This window comes from Lepisosteus platostomus, chromosome 3, assembly GCF_059453375.1.
Source record: "Lepisosteus platostomus isolate fLepPlt1 chromosome 3, fLepPlt1.hap1, whole genome shotgun sequence".
In the NCBI taxonomy this organism is placed as follows: domain Eukaryota; kingdom Metazoa; phylum Chordata; class Actinopteri; order Semionotiformes; family Lepisosteidae; genus Lepisosteus; species Lepisosteus platostomus.
The window spans coordinates 12,270,567-12,286,808 of NC_142613.1; the positions used below are offsets into that span (position 1 = coordinate 12,270,567).

Below are 16,242 nucleotides of genomic sequence, written 5' to 3' on the forward strand. Positions count from 1 at the left end.
TTATCTATGGTCTTGCAATGGTTAGCACAGCTGCCTCGCAGTACTGGGACCCTGGGTTCAGTTCCTGGTGCGTGTAACGATCAGTTCTTTATGGACCCTATGCGGATGACACAATCCAGAATTGTGAGGAAACATTAGGAAAAAGATCATGCAGGGATATGGGGATAAAAGCAGGGGAGCGTGTCCAAAGTGTGCTGGTGCACGGGGGAGGTGTGGCCGAGGCAAACAATCCAAAAGTAATCCAGAGGGTAATCCAAAAACACAGAATAAGTCCATAGCCAGGTGATTGAACAGAGATTAAAACCTTAACGGGACGAGGCGCTTCCAGGTCCCGGACTCGCACGATACGGAAATCAGATGCAGAGCCCGGATGAACGTCAGCGCCTGGCTTTTAAGGTGGACTGGGAACAGGGGTCAGGTGTACATAATCAAGTCTGAAGTGAAAGGGCTGGAGCACCCTTAAGGAGGAGGGACTATAATCGTGACAGTGCGCTGGCTGTGAAGAGTTTGGAAGTTCTCCCTGTGTTCATGTGGGTTTTCTCTGGGTGTGCCAGTGTCCTCCTACAGTCCAAAAAACATACTGGTATTGGAATTGGCTCCCAGAAAAATTAGCTCTGGGGGTTTGTTCCTTGTGATGGACTGGCGTCCCATCCAGGGTGTACCCTGCCTTGCACCTGTTGCAGGTTCTGGCTTCCCTGCGACTCTGAAGTGGATGAAGTGGTTAGAAAATGGATTGATGTGCAGTTGCAGAAATTTACAGAGCGCGAGGGGGAAGTGTTAGAAACAGGTAATCCCAGATTGAAGAGAATAGCTAAGTGGTCAGAGAGGCCTTGTTCAAGGGAAGAGAAGTGAGAAATGAAAAAGTCATTTGTTGAGTCATGTTGATATGTTAGAGTTACAGTATCCTCTGTTATTAGTTCTAGAGATCTCAATGTTAAACTCAGGTGTAATATATGCCAGATTGATTACATTTTCTGTAGTCTGTAATAATTAACTTAAGATGCTGACATCATGCAATACACACACTCTCTGAAGCTCACGTTTTTGTCTACTTCCATATATAAGGAAAATTGCATTTTAACTAAGGATTATTCTGTTTGCCCAACAGGAAACCACCATATACTTTAAGTGTCCTTTTATCCAAAAAAGAAGTATACATACAGTACACGGTTATTCATATGATTATTTTTAATTACACAAAATGAAAATATTGCATGGATAGTACAATAGAAAAGACAAAAGGATACGTGTTAAGAATAATACATTGCTAGAACCAGATTTGATAGATATTTGCTGTAGAACATCCTTTGCTGTAGTTTTACTTGTACTTCCAAAAAAAAAATCAGAAAAAAACATTGATGTAAGAAAAACTTTCCATTTATTTTTCTGTTATCCAAACTGACAAATCTTTGCTTTGCAGGTCTAGACATTGACAGTTGCACTCAGAAAACTAAAAGCATATCTTACTCTGGAGCAAAAAGTGAACTAAACCACTCCATGCATTCCACCAGTGTATAAACAGGCATAAAACAGAAATAATAGATTAATAGCAAAGTGTACACAGAGTGTCTGTCACTTCAAGTAGTGTATAAATTCAGAAGTAACAGACAAACTCAAATTTAGAAGCAAAAGCAACAGAATAGTTTTTGATTGGATGATAGTGATATTTGATGATTGGCCATAGTGAGCCCCACATGCGCCAATGTAGAATACCAAGTTTTAGGCATCAACAAATGGACGTTCTTAACTAAACTTCAGGAGGGATAGCGAGAGACAAGTTAAACTCACCCAGCTGTTTTAGATCCAAATCATTACAGACTTTTGCTATATACAGTATAACTCTTGCACACATCTCTCACTTTTTCACATTCATCCCACCTACACCCCAAATTGCAAATTCTTTGCAGCTGCTCATTGCTAAACTCCTCTTTCTGAATGAAGGACAAGCCTCCTTATCCTATGGCCATTGATAACCAAGCAGGTTAATCCCAAACATTCGTAAAACAAAGAAAAAGTTCAACAATTATAGAGTTTAGGATAAGAGTTTTGATTCTGGTCCTTGCCTGAGACTTGCATGTTCTTTAGATGTGGTTATCACAGTTTTTTTTTTAAAAAAACACAGTAAAAATACAGAACAACTGCAGCAATTGCAATAGAAATGATTTCAGATCATGAACCTCAGCAATTTTTCGCTGGTCTTTTTTTATAATATGTATTTTACAATGAGGACATACTTCATTAGTATTAACAATCAAAGTTTCAGAATTAACACAAAGTAACAGAAAAAGAAACAGTTAATTTACAGTAGCTAGCATTAATATGCATGTAAAGTCTTCATCAGGCTAAAGATCATTTTATTCAAGATATGTTAAGTAACATTTACATGTAATGAGTTTCAGACACCTGAGATTGCATAGATATTTGCATATGGTAACCTTAACCCTTTCCATTATGTTAAATAGTTGGTTTACATTTTTCATATTTGCTTTCAGACATTTTTGACTAACCAAGGCACAATTGTAGTCTAATCTACCCATTATAATCCATAAATCCCAAATACATATAGTATTCCTTAAATGGGCTTCAGCAACCTCGCATCAAAAGGCAATGGCTGGAAACTATTAAACCATTTCTGCAGCCGTGAAGATAAATGTGTCAACCTTCTTCCAAGTGCAACCCAGCTGTGAGACATTATCACACTAATAATGTGTTAGAATTATTAGAATAGACTAAGATGGATTCCTTCTTTATCCTATATTTGTGATGAGTAGACCTGTCTGACCACAGGAATGTCAGTAAGCCAATGGTACGGAGAAGGAACTGTTTCAAGGAGAAACAGTTGTTTTTTTTTGTTTGTTTTTATGCATCATGCATTTTTGGTGTAGCAAAAATGTTTGCCCGACCTCATATGTGAAATATGAATTAGAACCATTTTTTTCTTTCATCAGGATAATGTTGTGCATGTTTTTAAAACATGTTCCCTCGTTGTTTTCAAAACGGAGGAAAATGACACAATTAGTTTATGAGTCATTGATGTATTCTATGTTGTAAGCCACTGGTCCCTCCATGGAGAAACCAAGATAAAAAGAAACCTCTTCAATGCTGTACCCGCTCCTTACACCACCAAGATAAACTGGACGAACTGGAATTTTTAGATTTCCATCATAATGGACATAAACATCACCGTTCTCGGTTGTGCCTTTTACACGAAGCAAAAGGTTTTGCACTGTTTTCTCCTTCCATATGGCTCCACTTTGCCAGAGACTGTTTTTGGAATTCTTTTCAGGCCCTAAACTGTTATCAAGCTTTGCCTTGTGCACTATTCTTCTCAGTTGGGTGGATTTGCCGAGGTAGAAGTGTGCTATGGCAGATTTTGTACGACAAACATGGGCAAAGCGACGATGAAAGGATCTCCTAATCGATGTCACGTAGGTACAAATGTTTTTAAATGCATTTTCCGGCAAAACATTACTCCCAGGCCACAGAAGTAACATGGCCAAGTAATAGAGTTCTGTACAATTCGAATGGGTTCCTTCTTCCTGCAAGGCTTCATTGAGAAGGGCTGTCAGCGTTGTGTAATGCATGAGTGAGGCTGACCTCCGATTAATACAGTACAGAACAATGTTGGCCAAGATAATGTTTGTTGTATCTTTCAAACTTTTCTTCGTTGAATTTTTATAAATGAACAACCAACTATTTAGGATTTTTTGCATGTCATACCCCTTCTTCTCGTTTAGACATTGGAGCAGTCCAGAAAAGGTATCTGCTCTTTCTTCTTCTAAAAACCTCCTGTAGTCCTCAATGTTTTGTTGTAAACTGAGTTTTGGTTGGTTGACCCTTTCTGATTGCCTTTCGGTTTCAGAGCTGCAAAAAAGTTTGATGTACTTTTTGAAGTGGTCTGAAACCTTTCTTTTGTTTCTGTCTTCTGCCGTTTGTTTCTCTATAGACCTTGGTTTCAGATAGGTGAAGTAGTTCTCAAAGAAAACAAATGTCTCTTTGACTTGAGGCTTTAACGTGACAAGAAACTTCTCGTGATTCTGCAGTACTGAAATGAATTGAGAGTTCACCTCACTATCGTCTTCATGAAGACTGCTGATTGGCATCTTGTTTTTGAGAAAATTCATCATTTTTATGTGGTTCAGGTCATCAGACTTGAAGAAGGGGACCTCCCTGACAACATCAAAGATTATCATAGCTACATCCATTTCACCAATATGCCCAGAAGTATTGTAAGTGCTATGCTTTTTCTTGCGATATTCAGGGGTGTCAGTGGAATCATCGCTCTTTGCCAAGTCTTGTGAATCCTTAAATGCTTTTGTGGCCTTCTGTGCTAACTGCAAGTATTTTTCCAAGTCCTCTGGTGTGAGGATTTTACATTTAGCCTCGGCACATTCAATTTCATGTTTCAGTTTACTTTTAAAGACCTGTCCTAAAGTGTCAGCAATGTAGGAATTATATTTTTTGTGTTTTGCATCCTGTGCCCATTTTAGTGCAGACTCAAAGTCCTTCTCTCTCAGGTAGAAATGTCTCGCCAGTGCTTGAGGAATAGTTGCATTCTTGTCAAACCTCTTTGTGGCTTCAACCAAGACATCTTTGATCTGGGTAGTACCTTCTTCCTGCTGCATCTGTTCGATCAAAGGAGAAAAAAGCGTGTCTTTGTCATCTCCATATTCTTTGCGCTGCCTTGTGATCAACATACTCTGGATGTTTTGAATAAGGATATCTTTGCCCATGCCAGATTTGTACAACATATCACAATGAAGTAAATTTGTTGTCATTTCACATAATTTTAGATTGTGTTTTCTTGTCAACACTTGGAGGCAGTGGTTAGCAATCATTTGATGAAGAAATCGAACGCCCTGATAAGTGCCGTATTCTTCAACATTAAAGCGAATGAGGAGCGTAGAGTAAGGATTCATTTTCTCTTCCAGTGTTTCTCTTCCCCACAGGGCATTTTTGATCCCTACAAATTCTTCACAGAGGGAGACTGACATAGAGGAGCCATTCACGTAAGAATTCAACAAAGCTAAAAAGGAAACTAATTGTGCTTCCTTAGTGGACACATTCAAGTCTTTTAGAGTGTTATGGACCACATTTTTAATGTAAGTTTCATTGAAATTGCTTTTCATGATCATAAAAGCATAGAACGTTTCTGGTTTTTCATGATGGACTCTAAGTTCATTCAGTTTGGCTTCAAAGAAACCTTGTTCTTTCTGAGAGAGTTTGTTAGTGATGTACACACTATCGATCAGACTGTTTTTTGAACTTTCAGCTGGGAATTGAGACCTCATGCAATTCAGAATTACAACCATCAAAGTTTCTTGTTTTTGCTTCACGGGTGCTGCATTAAGAATGCAACGATGCAAGTCTCTAATACTTTCCATTTCTTCCCAGTTATCTACTAAAAGAAGAACAGGGGTATAGGTTGACTGCTCTCCTTTTCCGCAAGTCAGTAAGTGTATCACTTGCAAAGCTATTTCTGTGTTCTGAGTTGTATTATTTTTTAAGACAGCACATCTAAATTTTTTCCTCAGGTTCCACAAAACATGCATTGCCAGTGTGGTTCCTCCACAGCCTGGATGATGAAACAAATTTAGTATTACACATGGAGTTGCAAACCCTCCATCAGGTGTGATCAGATTGTATAGCTCCTCGTATTTGTCCCTTTTAATAAATGGCAGAGATCCAGGAGTTTCAGAAAAGTAGAAGTTCCACCAGGTGACTTTCCCCCCTCTATAGAAATCTTCCTCCTTTATGTTTTTAAAATCATCAAAACAAGCATTTTTTTCAATTTCGGTGTTTTCGCATTCATTTTCACACACAATGTCAAGGGCCGTCATAAGGTCTTCATCCTTTTTTACCAGAAGTACAGAGCTGGAACCAGAAGATGGCAAAAATCGACTAGAAGAATGTGTATGTGGTTGTTTTAATTTCAAAATTGTGCCATTGATCTCATTTAGGTTCAAATCATAAATGCACTTGCTAGTAATATCCATTTTGCATCGGATGTCAACTAAATCTTTCCAGTAAGAGAAAATCAATGCATTTTTGCAAATGCAGAGCATGTTATCTGCCCCTTCGAGCTTCTGGTAGAATGTACAGAATGTCTCTAGGACTGGGTCTGATATCTCAGTAACTTCTGAATGTAGCAGAAACATGACAAGGCTCTTTCCTGTTGGCAAGACATCAGGATTGCAAAGAAAATGAATCACATCTTTGACCTCCCCTGCACGTTTCTTCAGCCACTCGCTGGGAGTAAACGGCTTATCTGCTTCACTGTCACCGTTTGTTCTTCCATTACAAAATACCCAACTGGTTTGCCTGAACAAGTTCAGCTTTCCAATGATAACTGATACAGCCTCACTGGTGTTGTAATTCCTGGGGTAGTGAAGGTTTGCTATCCGGTCCTTGCGGAAGAAGTTGCAGACTCCATTTAGTGCCGACTCTGGATCAAATTCTAACACTGCAAACAACTTCATCTCTCTTAAGAACTGCAGGAATTCCAATTCGCTCGGGTGGCATTTGTTTGTAACAACGACATATGTGCTGTAAAGTGAGTTTTCGAGGGTGTCTTTCCCAAAGCCAATCAATCGTTTTAGCCTCTGGCCTTGATTGCTTTGTCCTGGCTCCTTGGAGCCTTCCATCTCGTTAGCTTTTCTTCTTAATGCCAGGAGTTTCATGTTTTCCTTGATTTCACTCAGCTGACTCTGCACTTCTCGAATATTTTTATTTGCAAGAATATTTTTGCTGCTTGCACCATCCCGTTTAAAAAGACAGTCCTCTTTATGTTTTTTCCCTTGTTTGTCAAACGTAATCATTGTGATGTTGAACACCTCCTTCCGAGTTAAAGAAAAGCTAGGAACCACATCAACCTCTATAACATATCTGTTTGACATTGTGGTATCAAGGCTCAAAACCTGAACAAACCGTGGCTGTCTAATACAGTTTTTGGCAATGTTAGTGTGCTCTGTGAAGTAATCTTTCAAACTCTTATTAAAATGATCCACAAATTTATTGGGTGATGGCACTGAAATTCCAATGACTTCGCCATGGGTAAAGTCTCCGACACCAAAATGAATGGTCCCATTTGTGCGAGAGTTCATACAGGCTGCTGCAAACCGGAAAACCTCATTGCTGAACTTCTTCAGGACTTCAGCTTCACTTGCATGCTCTGTGTTTCCTAACAGCTTGCACTCGTGGACTGGCTCAATGAGATTGCTAGGACCCTTCTCGGCAGGAAGGATGTCATGTTGAGAGTATGTGTAGGGTTCGTGACTTTTGTCAAAGGGGTAAGGTAAACGCCTGCGCTTTGCGGGTTTTAATGTTGTTGGTGACTCATGTTTCCCACATGTTTCGATTTGATTGTGAGCAATGACTCCCTTCAGTGTGTTCTCAGCTTTTCCTGGCTGAACATTGCTTGAATGTTTTGGCTCCTCATCGTCCACTTTTGTATCTCTCCTAACTTCCGTGGTGTTGGCCTGTGTCTCCTCACTTCTGAATTTGGATGTTGGAAGGGCAGCTTTGGGTACATCTTGGATTATCTTAAAAGATTTTTCTGTCTCTAGTTGGTTGTCATCGGCTGTTTGTGACCAAGCTTTCTCTTCAAGTTCAGGTTCTTTAAAAATGGTACTTTCTGGGTATGTTTTTTCTCTGCTGGGTAATAATTCTGTTTTTATGTCTGTGCCTAAAGAGATATCCACGTTTTTCAAATACATTGTATCTGATGGACTCTTATCAGATTCAGAAGCGAGTGATATGTTTGTTTTAACCACTTTCTCTTCATTAGAGATAGAACATTGTTGAAACATGTGTGGTGATGCAGTCTGCATACTTGTTTGAATTGTTTTGGAAGCATCTTGATCTTCCTCTGTTTGGAATTTCAATATTCTTCCTGGTGACACTTTGAGTTGTCTCACATTTTTTATAATTTTAACAGCTGGACCATACTTAATGCCCAATTTCGTCAGATCTTCTATTTCAAAAAACACCAGATCTGATCCTGAGACATCTTCATGGTATAGCTGATCAGCATATACTTTGGAAACTCCGAGGCTGCTGATCAGCCAGTTATAAACATGATCTTTGGTCCAGTCTTCAATCTTTTCAGGCAAGTCAGCTGAAAGGCTCATTTCATCTCAGCTGGGAGATCCTGTGCAAAGAAAACCATTTCTTTTATCTTTAATGACAAATCTCTTTAAGAAAAATGTATCTTTATTTACATGCCAGCCTAAAACGTGACCTGCAATTAATGCTAATCAGCCACTAGAGGAGACCAGATCCTTGTGATAAAGACACACTGGGTGATAATTTGTTAATTGATTTTATTTTTAGTGAATGGTGTTTGCGCACATTCTGAAAAATGAAAAATTTTTGAAAAATCTCAAATAAAGCTTTATGATACACCAACCTAATTCATAATCTTTTCCCAATGACAGCCCAGATGATTGAGGTTCAAGCTATGTGTTGTATTTTAAGTGTAATAAAAGCTACTTGACTTGACTGTGTTGGTGGCTCTGTGTGTCCATAACATTGGGACAACTCTACCTCAGAGTGGGTCATTTGCAGACTGCATTTATAAATGCAGATTCTTTACTCATCATTTTACAGGCAGTTTAATACACCCTCTTCCATCTGCTTAAGAATATTTTAGATTTTTATATTAGCATAGAAATTGATGATAGTTAATGAAAAGCGACCTCAGTTCTGAATTCAAAATCATAGTAACATTCATGTCAAAACCACCAATGGACTGCAATCCATCTGTGACGCAATTTCATTGAGGATTTTCTTCATCACATTAACTCAGAGCAACATTTTTTTTCTTCATACACTGTAGACAGATCAATTAATTTCAAATTTTGTTTGAAATTATTTCAATATTTAGGATAAATGTACATTGAGAACAATATTTGTTTTTCTTTTTTTCTTAAATGCTCAATAAATAACTGTTTATGACCTTCTTTTACAAGTTTCCATAGGACAGAATTTAGCAATACCCTTGGTGGTGTCCTGATTTTTCACCATTGTGGTCTGCTGACCTTTTATAGGTATTTGTCTAAAATGCAAATGTGTTTGATGAACAGCTAATTATATTAAGCAGCCTGTAGCAATATGTTTTCAGGTGTGTAAGTTCTGTTAATTTTTAATTGCACTAATTCTCAATACTGAATAATTACATTAATTTCTGAAAGCATCAGATGTAAACTGTTGATAGAATCGAAGGTAGAATAAAGCTTTATAATATACAAACCCAATTCACATTCTTTTTCCATTGACAACCTAAATCATTGTTGTAGAGGTCAGGCTTTGTGCAGGCTCTTGTATTTTTAAAGTCTCCATGGGCCTTCAACTGCTTAAACCTAAACTGTGGTAAGTTTTTGTAAAACCAAGAGTTAAAGGTTCTAGAGTTAAAGGAAATTGCTTGATTCCCATTAATTCTTCTATGACTCACCATGATTTTTCCATACCCATTACTCATTTATCTAATTTGTAAAGGGTATAACGTCGTTCATCACTCCTACACACTCCGCCACCACCTTAGATGATCTCTGGCCCACAGAAGATAGGGATTTTACCTCCCATGAATTAACATACTACTGTTTCAAGGCTTTGGAGTATTCATTTTCATGCTCCTAATTGTGTGGGGGTACTTAGTCCTGGAATTTCTTCTGCTCCCGTCAAAAAGTGGTTACACAGATGCAGCTAACAGATAAGGTAACCTTTAGCTTTCCAGCACATGGGCTGTCCCTCACAGAGCCAGTGTTCTGGCTTCTCTAGATGAGTCAGGTGATTAACACAACAGATAACCGCCATTGGTTATCCTGAAACTATCCAGCAGTCTTTATTACCCCCTGGTAATGATCATGGTCATAACGTTTGTTCTTCTTGTGTTGATTCTAAACAGATCTTCTTAAATTTCAATTTAATTTGATCAATTTGAAATAAAATGTCAAACACTGAGTACCTGGCATTTTCATTAAATCACATGACAAGAGTTCTGTATCTTATTATAGCAAGGAATAGTAACACTCAAAGAACATAATTGTTCCCTATTTAAAACATAAATAAGATTATCTGCTAAATGAGTTATTAAAATAAAAGTGAGACAATTGCTTTTTCATTATCATTGTGTGTATTTTGTGTCCTCGCAGAGCATTTAGAATAATGGAGATCTTTAAATGAGACAGCCTTTATTTTCCCTCTATCTACAAAGCTGTAAGGGACTCATTTTTTAAAAAGACATAGAAACATTTGATTAATCTGTCTGAATGTATTAATATATGTCTGAAAACTGTCTGAATTTATTCCCACCACCCACTTTTGAATTAATGCTATATTAATACAGTGTTACTGATGAATTGTTAATCCATTATCAATGATAAATTTAATGTAAATAAGGACATCCATTAACTTTTAAAAAATTAGAAATAATAGGAAATCAAATCTTATTTTTCCCCTTAAATATTTTTTTTTCAGTGTAACAGTGACACAGTAAACAGTGTAAGCATGCAGTAGTATATCTTACCTTATTAAAGAAAAGCAATTCTCTCAGGTTAATGATAATTTGAGCAACTTCATCAGGAATAAGAATCAAATAATAATAATGAAATGTAATAATGAAACTGCTCTAGATCTAGATTTTACTTCTTCTTCTTTCCATCTCTTTGCATGACAAGTTATTACTTGAATAACTTGTACAGGTATCTTACAAAACCAAAAATGAAGGTGTGGTGTAATTAGCTTTTGAAATGGGAGTGACTTGTGCCTTTAACAATGAAAACAAGTTCAAAAGCTCAAATATACTTTCTGCACTCTGTGTGAGATTCTGCACACCCTTATCACCTAATATAATATAATGAATAATAAAATGTAATTTGGACAGCTCAAAATGCAAAGTGTTGCAAGGTACATACTGTATTTATGCATGTGCCCCAAACCCTTTATATAAATTCTGCACAGATGTTTGTAAAGTGGCTCACTGGAGGAATGGTACTGTACGTGCTGATCACAGCCACAGCTCTTCATTAGGACTGTTCCATGAAATCTTTCTAAAAATAAAATCATTATACGAAACAAGTATAACGATGTTGTGCTGTAAACTACAGTACCTTAATGAAATTCTGTGTTAGAACAATAATTTTATTGTCTTGAATCAAAACTGAAACGGCTTATGGGAGTGAGTGATACTGGAATGTAGCACGTCAAGATTTCCAAAGGCAGAAGTCAAAGGTAGATGGGTAATCCTGTCCAGCCTGTTTTGTTTTTTTTTCACATAAAACTTCTGGACTCTTTGATTCGCACTGTTATTACCAGAAGCAACAGAAATGTTACTAAATGTTTTGTCATGTTTCAAAATGATATCAACACGGGTCATTTTTAACTATATTGAATGGACACCTAACTCCAAAAAGGTTTTTCATTTATTACTCTCCCCACCCCTCCAAAACCATCCACATTTTTACTTTTCTTATCTTTGTGTTTCATATTAAGAATGTGTGTGGAGCGTGGACTGTGTGCTTGTGTGTGTGGGGGGGGGTGGGGCAAATAATCACATTTTTTCTTCATTTGACAATCTAATAGTACTGTATGTATACAACTAATGAATTTAATATATAAAGTGAGGAAGCTGGCTACAATCAGGCTGATATAGTGAGGTGCTAAATTAAAAGTAAGGTTTATATTTCTTTATATACTGTAGTTCAATAAAATAAAAGGCCAAGGTTTACAAAGGCAGGATTCAACAGCAGGTAAACCTTGTGAGCCTTGATTAAACTGGAAAGCATCCTGTGACTCATGTATTATTGCAGTTTGACAAGGAATTAGTTTGTGTACAGTGCGTGTGTGAGTGTCCGTCTGTGCCCCGCAATCAACTGGCCTCCTGCCCAGGGTGTATCCTGCCTTGTGCCTGTGGCTTGTTGGGATAGGCTCTGGCTCTCCCATGACACTGAATTGGATGAAGCACTAGAAAATGGATGGCTGCACAGAGTGTGTCCTCATCCAAAATATAGGTCAAGGCAATGAAAACATTCACTTTATGTTTGCCATGAACTGTCATCTAATTTTTTAATATGTTAAAAGAAAAACATAGTAAATATTATTACCCACTTATTTAAGCACTGTAACATCATGATCTGCTTCATCATGAGGCTATCAGTGTATATAGTCTGGTGCAATTATGTAGCAAGACCATACCTTGGCACAGCAACCCAGGGCACTTGAAACAAATGGTCTCCCATGACCACTCCAGCATGCATTAGTAATAATAATAATAATAATAATAATAATTGCTTACACTTATATAGCACTTTTCTGGACACTCCACTCAAAGCGCTTTACAGGTAATGGGGACTCCCCTCCACCACCAATGTGCAGCCCCCACCTGGATGATGCGACGGCAACCATAGTGCGCAAGAATGCTCACCACACATCAGCTATCAGTGGGGATTATTCGGAGGCCATGATTGGTAAGGGTCAATGGGAATTTGGCCGAGGTTACACCCTACTCTTTTTGAGAAACACCCTGGGATTTTTAATGACCACAGAGAGTCAGGACCTCGGTTTCATCAGAAGGACAGCACCTTTTTACAGTATAGTGTCCCCGTTACTATACTGGGGCACTAGGACCACATAGACCACAGGGTGAGTGCCCCCTGCTGGCCCCACTAACACCTCTTCCAGCAGCAACCTTAGTTTTTCCCAGGAGGTCTCCCATCCAGGTACTGACCAGGCTCACACCTGCTTAGCTTCAGTGGGCTGCCAGCTGTGAGTTGCAGGGTGATATGGTTGCTGGCATAGTAGCCTCAGTATGTGACCATACATGCACAAGGTCAGCCATCTTTAAAGGGGAACTACAGTCCCAATTTCTCGGACTGGTTATTAAATCTCGATAACAAAATCATAATGCAGCAAGACAATACACTGGCACAGCAACAAGGACATCCTGGATAGGTCAATTAGCAAAAAGTGTCCCTATGTGTCTCTGTACTCCAATGGACCACCATCGGATCCTGTGTACAATCCTTGTGCTCTATGCACATGGGACAGGTTCCAGACATTGTGACTCTTACCAGGAATATGTAGCATAGGGAAAAGTGGCTTTTAAAAGTCCTTCCATTACAGACAGAAGTGGCTTGCAAATTAATTACTTTTTTAAAATTAATAACAAGTTGCAGGAAATTGCTTTTAAGAGGTAATTTATTACTTTACATATTAAGTATACACACTGCATAAATCACTAGAAACACTATAAGCAGTATAGTGCTTATACAGAACACTATATGTTAGTTAACTTCAAAAATTAATTCCTTATACAAGTAAATCTAATAGATTACTGTTCTTACAAAAGAAACTTTACCTAACAATGGGAAAAATGGATGTTTCATCTTTCATCTTCGGGTGTGTAATTTATTATAATCTGCTAAAATTGACACTTGCTAGGTTGAATGAGTCTGAGACTGCATTAATTGATAGTTGTGTTTATATTAAACTTTCAACCTCAAAGGATCACACTGCTTTACATATAAAGGAGATCTACTTTATCCACCACTAAAAATAAACACATCCTCTTCTATAACGTACAGCAGGCCTTATCTAGCAGGAACATCAGTGCACAGCAAATGAGGTGAAGAAATTGAATTAAGGGGGATTGTTTGGAAGGTCAGACTATCTTAGACGAGAGTGAAATTTCAAGCAGTGCTTTGGGATTGATTTACTGACCAAATACTCAGGACCTTGACTTCATCCAAAGGACTGCACCTCATACAGCACAATGTGTCCAGTTACACTGTGGTCTGGAAATTCTGGAACAGAGGGAAGTCTGCCACCTACTGGTAGACAAACACCACTTACAGCAACCTGTTTTCCTTTGGAGATCTGACTACAAACTGGTGGCAATGTAGCTGTTAAGAAGATTATTTATACTTTAGGTCAGTGATGTCACAGAACCATTGTGAGGTGCCACATGATATCACCCATGTGCCCAGCAGTCTGACACAGTTGCTGTCTGCGACATCACCCCCCTTGTCATGTTACAAGCTTATAAAATGCGCCTTCATTTTGAACTGGCCGCAGAGAATTGTGTACAAGAAGGACGCCATCAGAAAAACCTTAAAAAGGACATTAAACTCTGACCCCCTGCTGAACCAGAAGTTACTAGGTAAAATTCTTGTTACTCTTATTTTAATTATCATTTATGCATCTTGGATGTACATTTGTAATTGTTAATGAATTACATGGAGCTTTACACTGAAGAGTGGTTTAGTGTAATGCTGGATTTTACCATTTAAATTATGGAAATCGTGCGTGTTAGCAGTGCAGTAGGATGATGATGATGATTAGTGACAATAAGAATAAAACAAGGGCAAGTAATATGCTCTTCTACAGTGATTTTTTTTTTTTTTCAGTTTTGGCACAGCTGACTGACACGCAGAGTGAGTTCGATTAACCCAGTCCTGTGGAGGCTTAATGCTTTTAGGAGGATCTTTAAATAAGCAACTATTAAAAAAAAGTAATAAAACACTCGTTTTGACCAGTTGAGTAACCAGATGGATCATTAAAGTGATGTGGGAAGGTTATCACTACTTGTGGGTTGATCACTTCCATTAGTGGTATGAGCCTAGTTATAAAAGTTGCCGTGTCAAACGTTCTTGTTAAGATGCAAAATACTCTACTGCTATTACAGCAGTCTACCTCTAGAGGGTACACTTACCTCACTATGTGCTTCTCTTTCAACATCAGTTGTTAATTTGCTTTAAAAAGCTATTTACTTAATAATTCTAAGATAAAGTTAAATATAGTTTTTTGTTATCAATAGTATTTATTTAGCCATATATAATAAAATGAACCAAATTACACCAAATAATATAGTAAACTCTCTAAAATGGGACACTGCCTTGTCAACTCCTTATTGCCCAGTTAACACAATTAAATTCCAATAGTATTCCTGCAGAAGAGAATAGCAAAACCAAAGACAATTTCCCCTGTCTGGAGATTTCTCTGGATGTTTTGTAGGTGCACACACACATTCACAAACGTCCACGCTTCAATACATCAAAAGTCAAACAGTGCTTGAATACACCCAGATAGTATAATATGGATATACTGTACACACCAGTTCTGTCAAATGTTATTGTTTCCCCAAAAATCACATTTTAATTTTTAAAGAAACGGCTAACTATTGTCTCGTCCTTCCAGAGACGATTCTTCCAGGAGTCTTGCGGATCGTCCTGTGGAGAGCCTGAGACGGGCGGCTGTGCTGTTTTGTTCTGGGCCGTTCTCCCACATAAAACCACTCCTGGTCAGTCTCTTCCTGGGGGCAGAGTCCTGAATACTGACATTAGCGGAGGTGAGAGAGGCCGGCAGATGCCTGGGTGTTGCCCCGGAGATGTTTGTGACTACCTGGATGATGTTCTTTGTTGCTCTTGGGGAGATTTGGTAGGATAGTGGGTCCTGGGTCTAGTTGCTGAGGTCTTGATTATTATCCCTTTGTAGCATCCCCAGATGTTTAGACATAGTTTTCCAATCATCTCCAGACTGATGAGCATCAACTTATTTTTTTCTGAGGTCCTCTGAAATCTCTTTTGATGTGTTTTCTCTAACCTGTATGGTAAATACCTAATTCACAAAGTATCTCACTTTTAACAGAGGACTGGGCTGCCCAAACTCAAACTCAAACTCAAACTCAAACTCAAACAGTCCTTGTTTACTTGTTTAATTGTAATAAGAAAACAACGGTTCACTTACTATTTCACGTACAGTATACTGACTGAATCTTAATAACAAATTTTCTCCTACTGTACTTCTTAGACCTTTGCATCTCAAAACACATTGAATGAGTAAATATTGACCCTTATGACTATTTAAGAAAAGAACCATTTCAATTCACCGAGGGCATCGTGCTAAGAAAGTGTGATTCCCATAATTACTGTGGGAGTTCACAAATGTTTACTCGGTAGTGTACACGACAGGTCTCATTTTCAGAAGGAGCAATAAATGCTATAAAAGCTTTTCATTTTATTTTTATTCTTTGTTAATACTGCACAGAGCACCAGACATGTCTTCCACCCACCACTATCAGAACAGTCCTATTGTTGTCTTTATTATTCAATGCGGGCCGGCTCCTAATGCACTGTGCAAAGAGATGGAATGCACTTGCACTGATGATGTCACCTTCCATTTTCGCCAGACTCACTCCTGATAATGTAATGCTCCCCATTACCAGCTCTCCGAGGAATTACAGTGATA

General features: G+C 38.2%; 1 protein-coding gene across 1 annotated transcript; it reads right to left on the minus strand.

Annotated features, from left to right (window-relative positions):
- Positions 1-1,170: 1,170 nt before the first annotated feature.
- On the minus strand, positions 1,171-10,695 carry LOC148674405 (sterile alpha motif domain-containing protein 9-like). Its single transcript, XM_088627046.1, has 2 exons — positions 10,526-10,695; positions 1,171-8,149 (listed from the first exon to the last, which is right to left on the minus strand). The coding sequence occupies exon 2, from the start codon at positions 8,127-8,129 to the stop codon at positions 3,021-3,023; it is 5,109 nt and encodes a 1,702-aa protein (XP_088483172.1). The 5' UTR covers positions 8,130-8,149; positions 10,526-10,695; the 3' UTR covers positions 1,171-3,020.
- Positions 10,696-16,242: the final 5,547 nt, after the last annotated feature.

Coding starts and splice junctions, on each gene's coding strand:
- LOC148674405 (XM_088627046.1), bottom strand. CDS start 8,129: ATGAGCCTTTCAGCTGACTTGCCTGAAAAGATTGAAGACTGGACCAAA.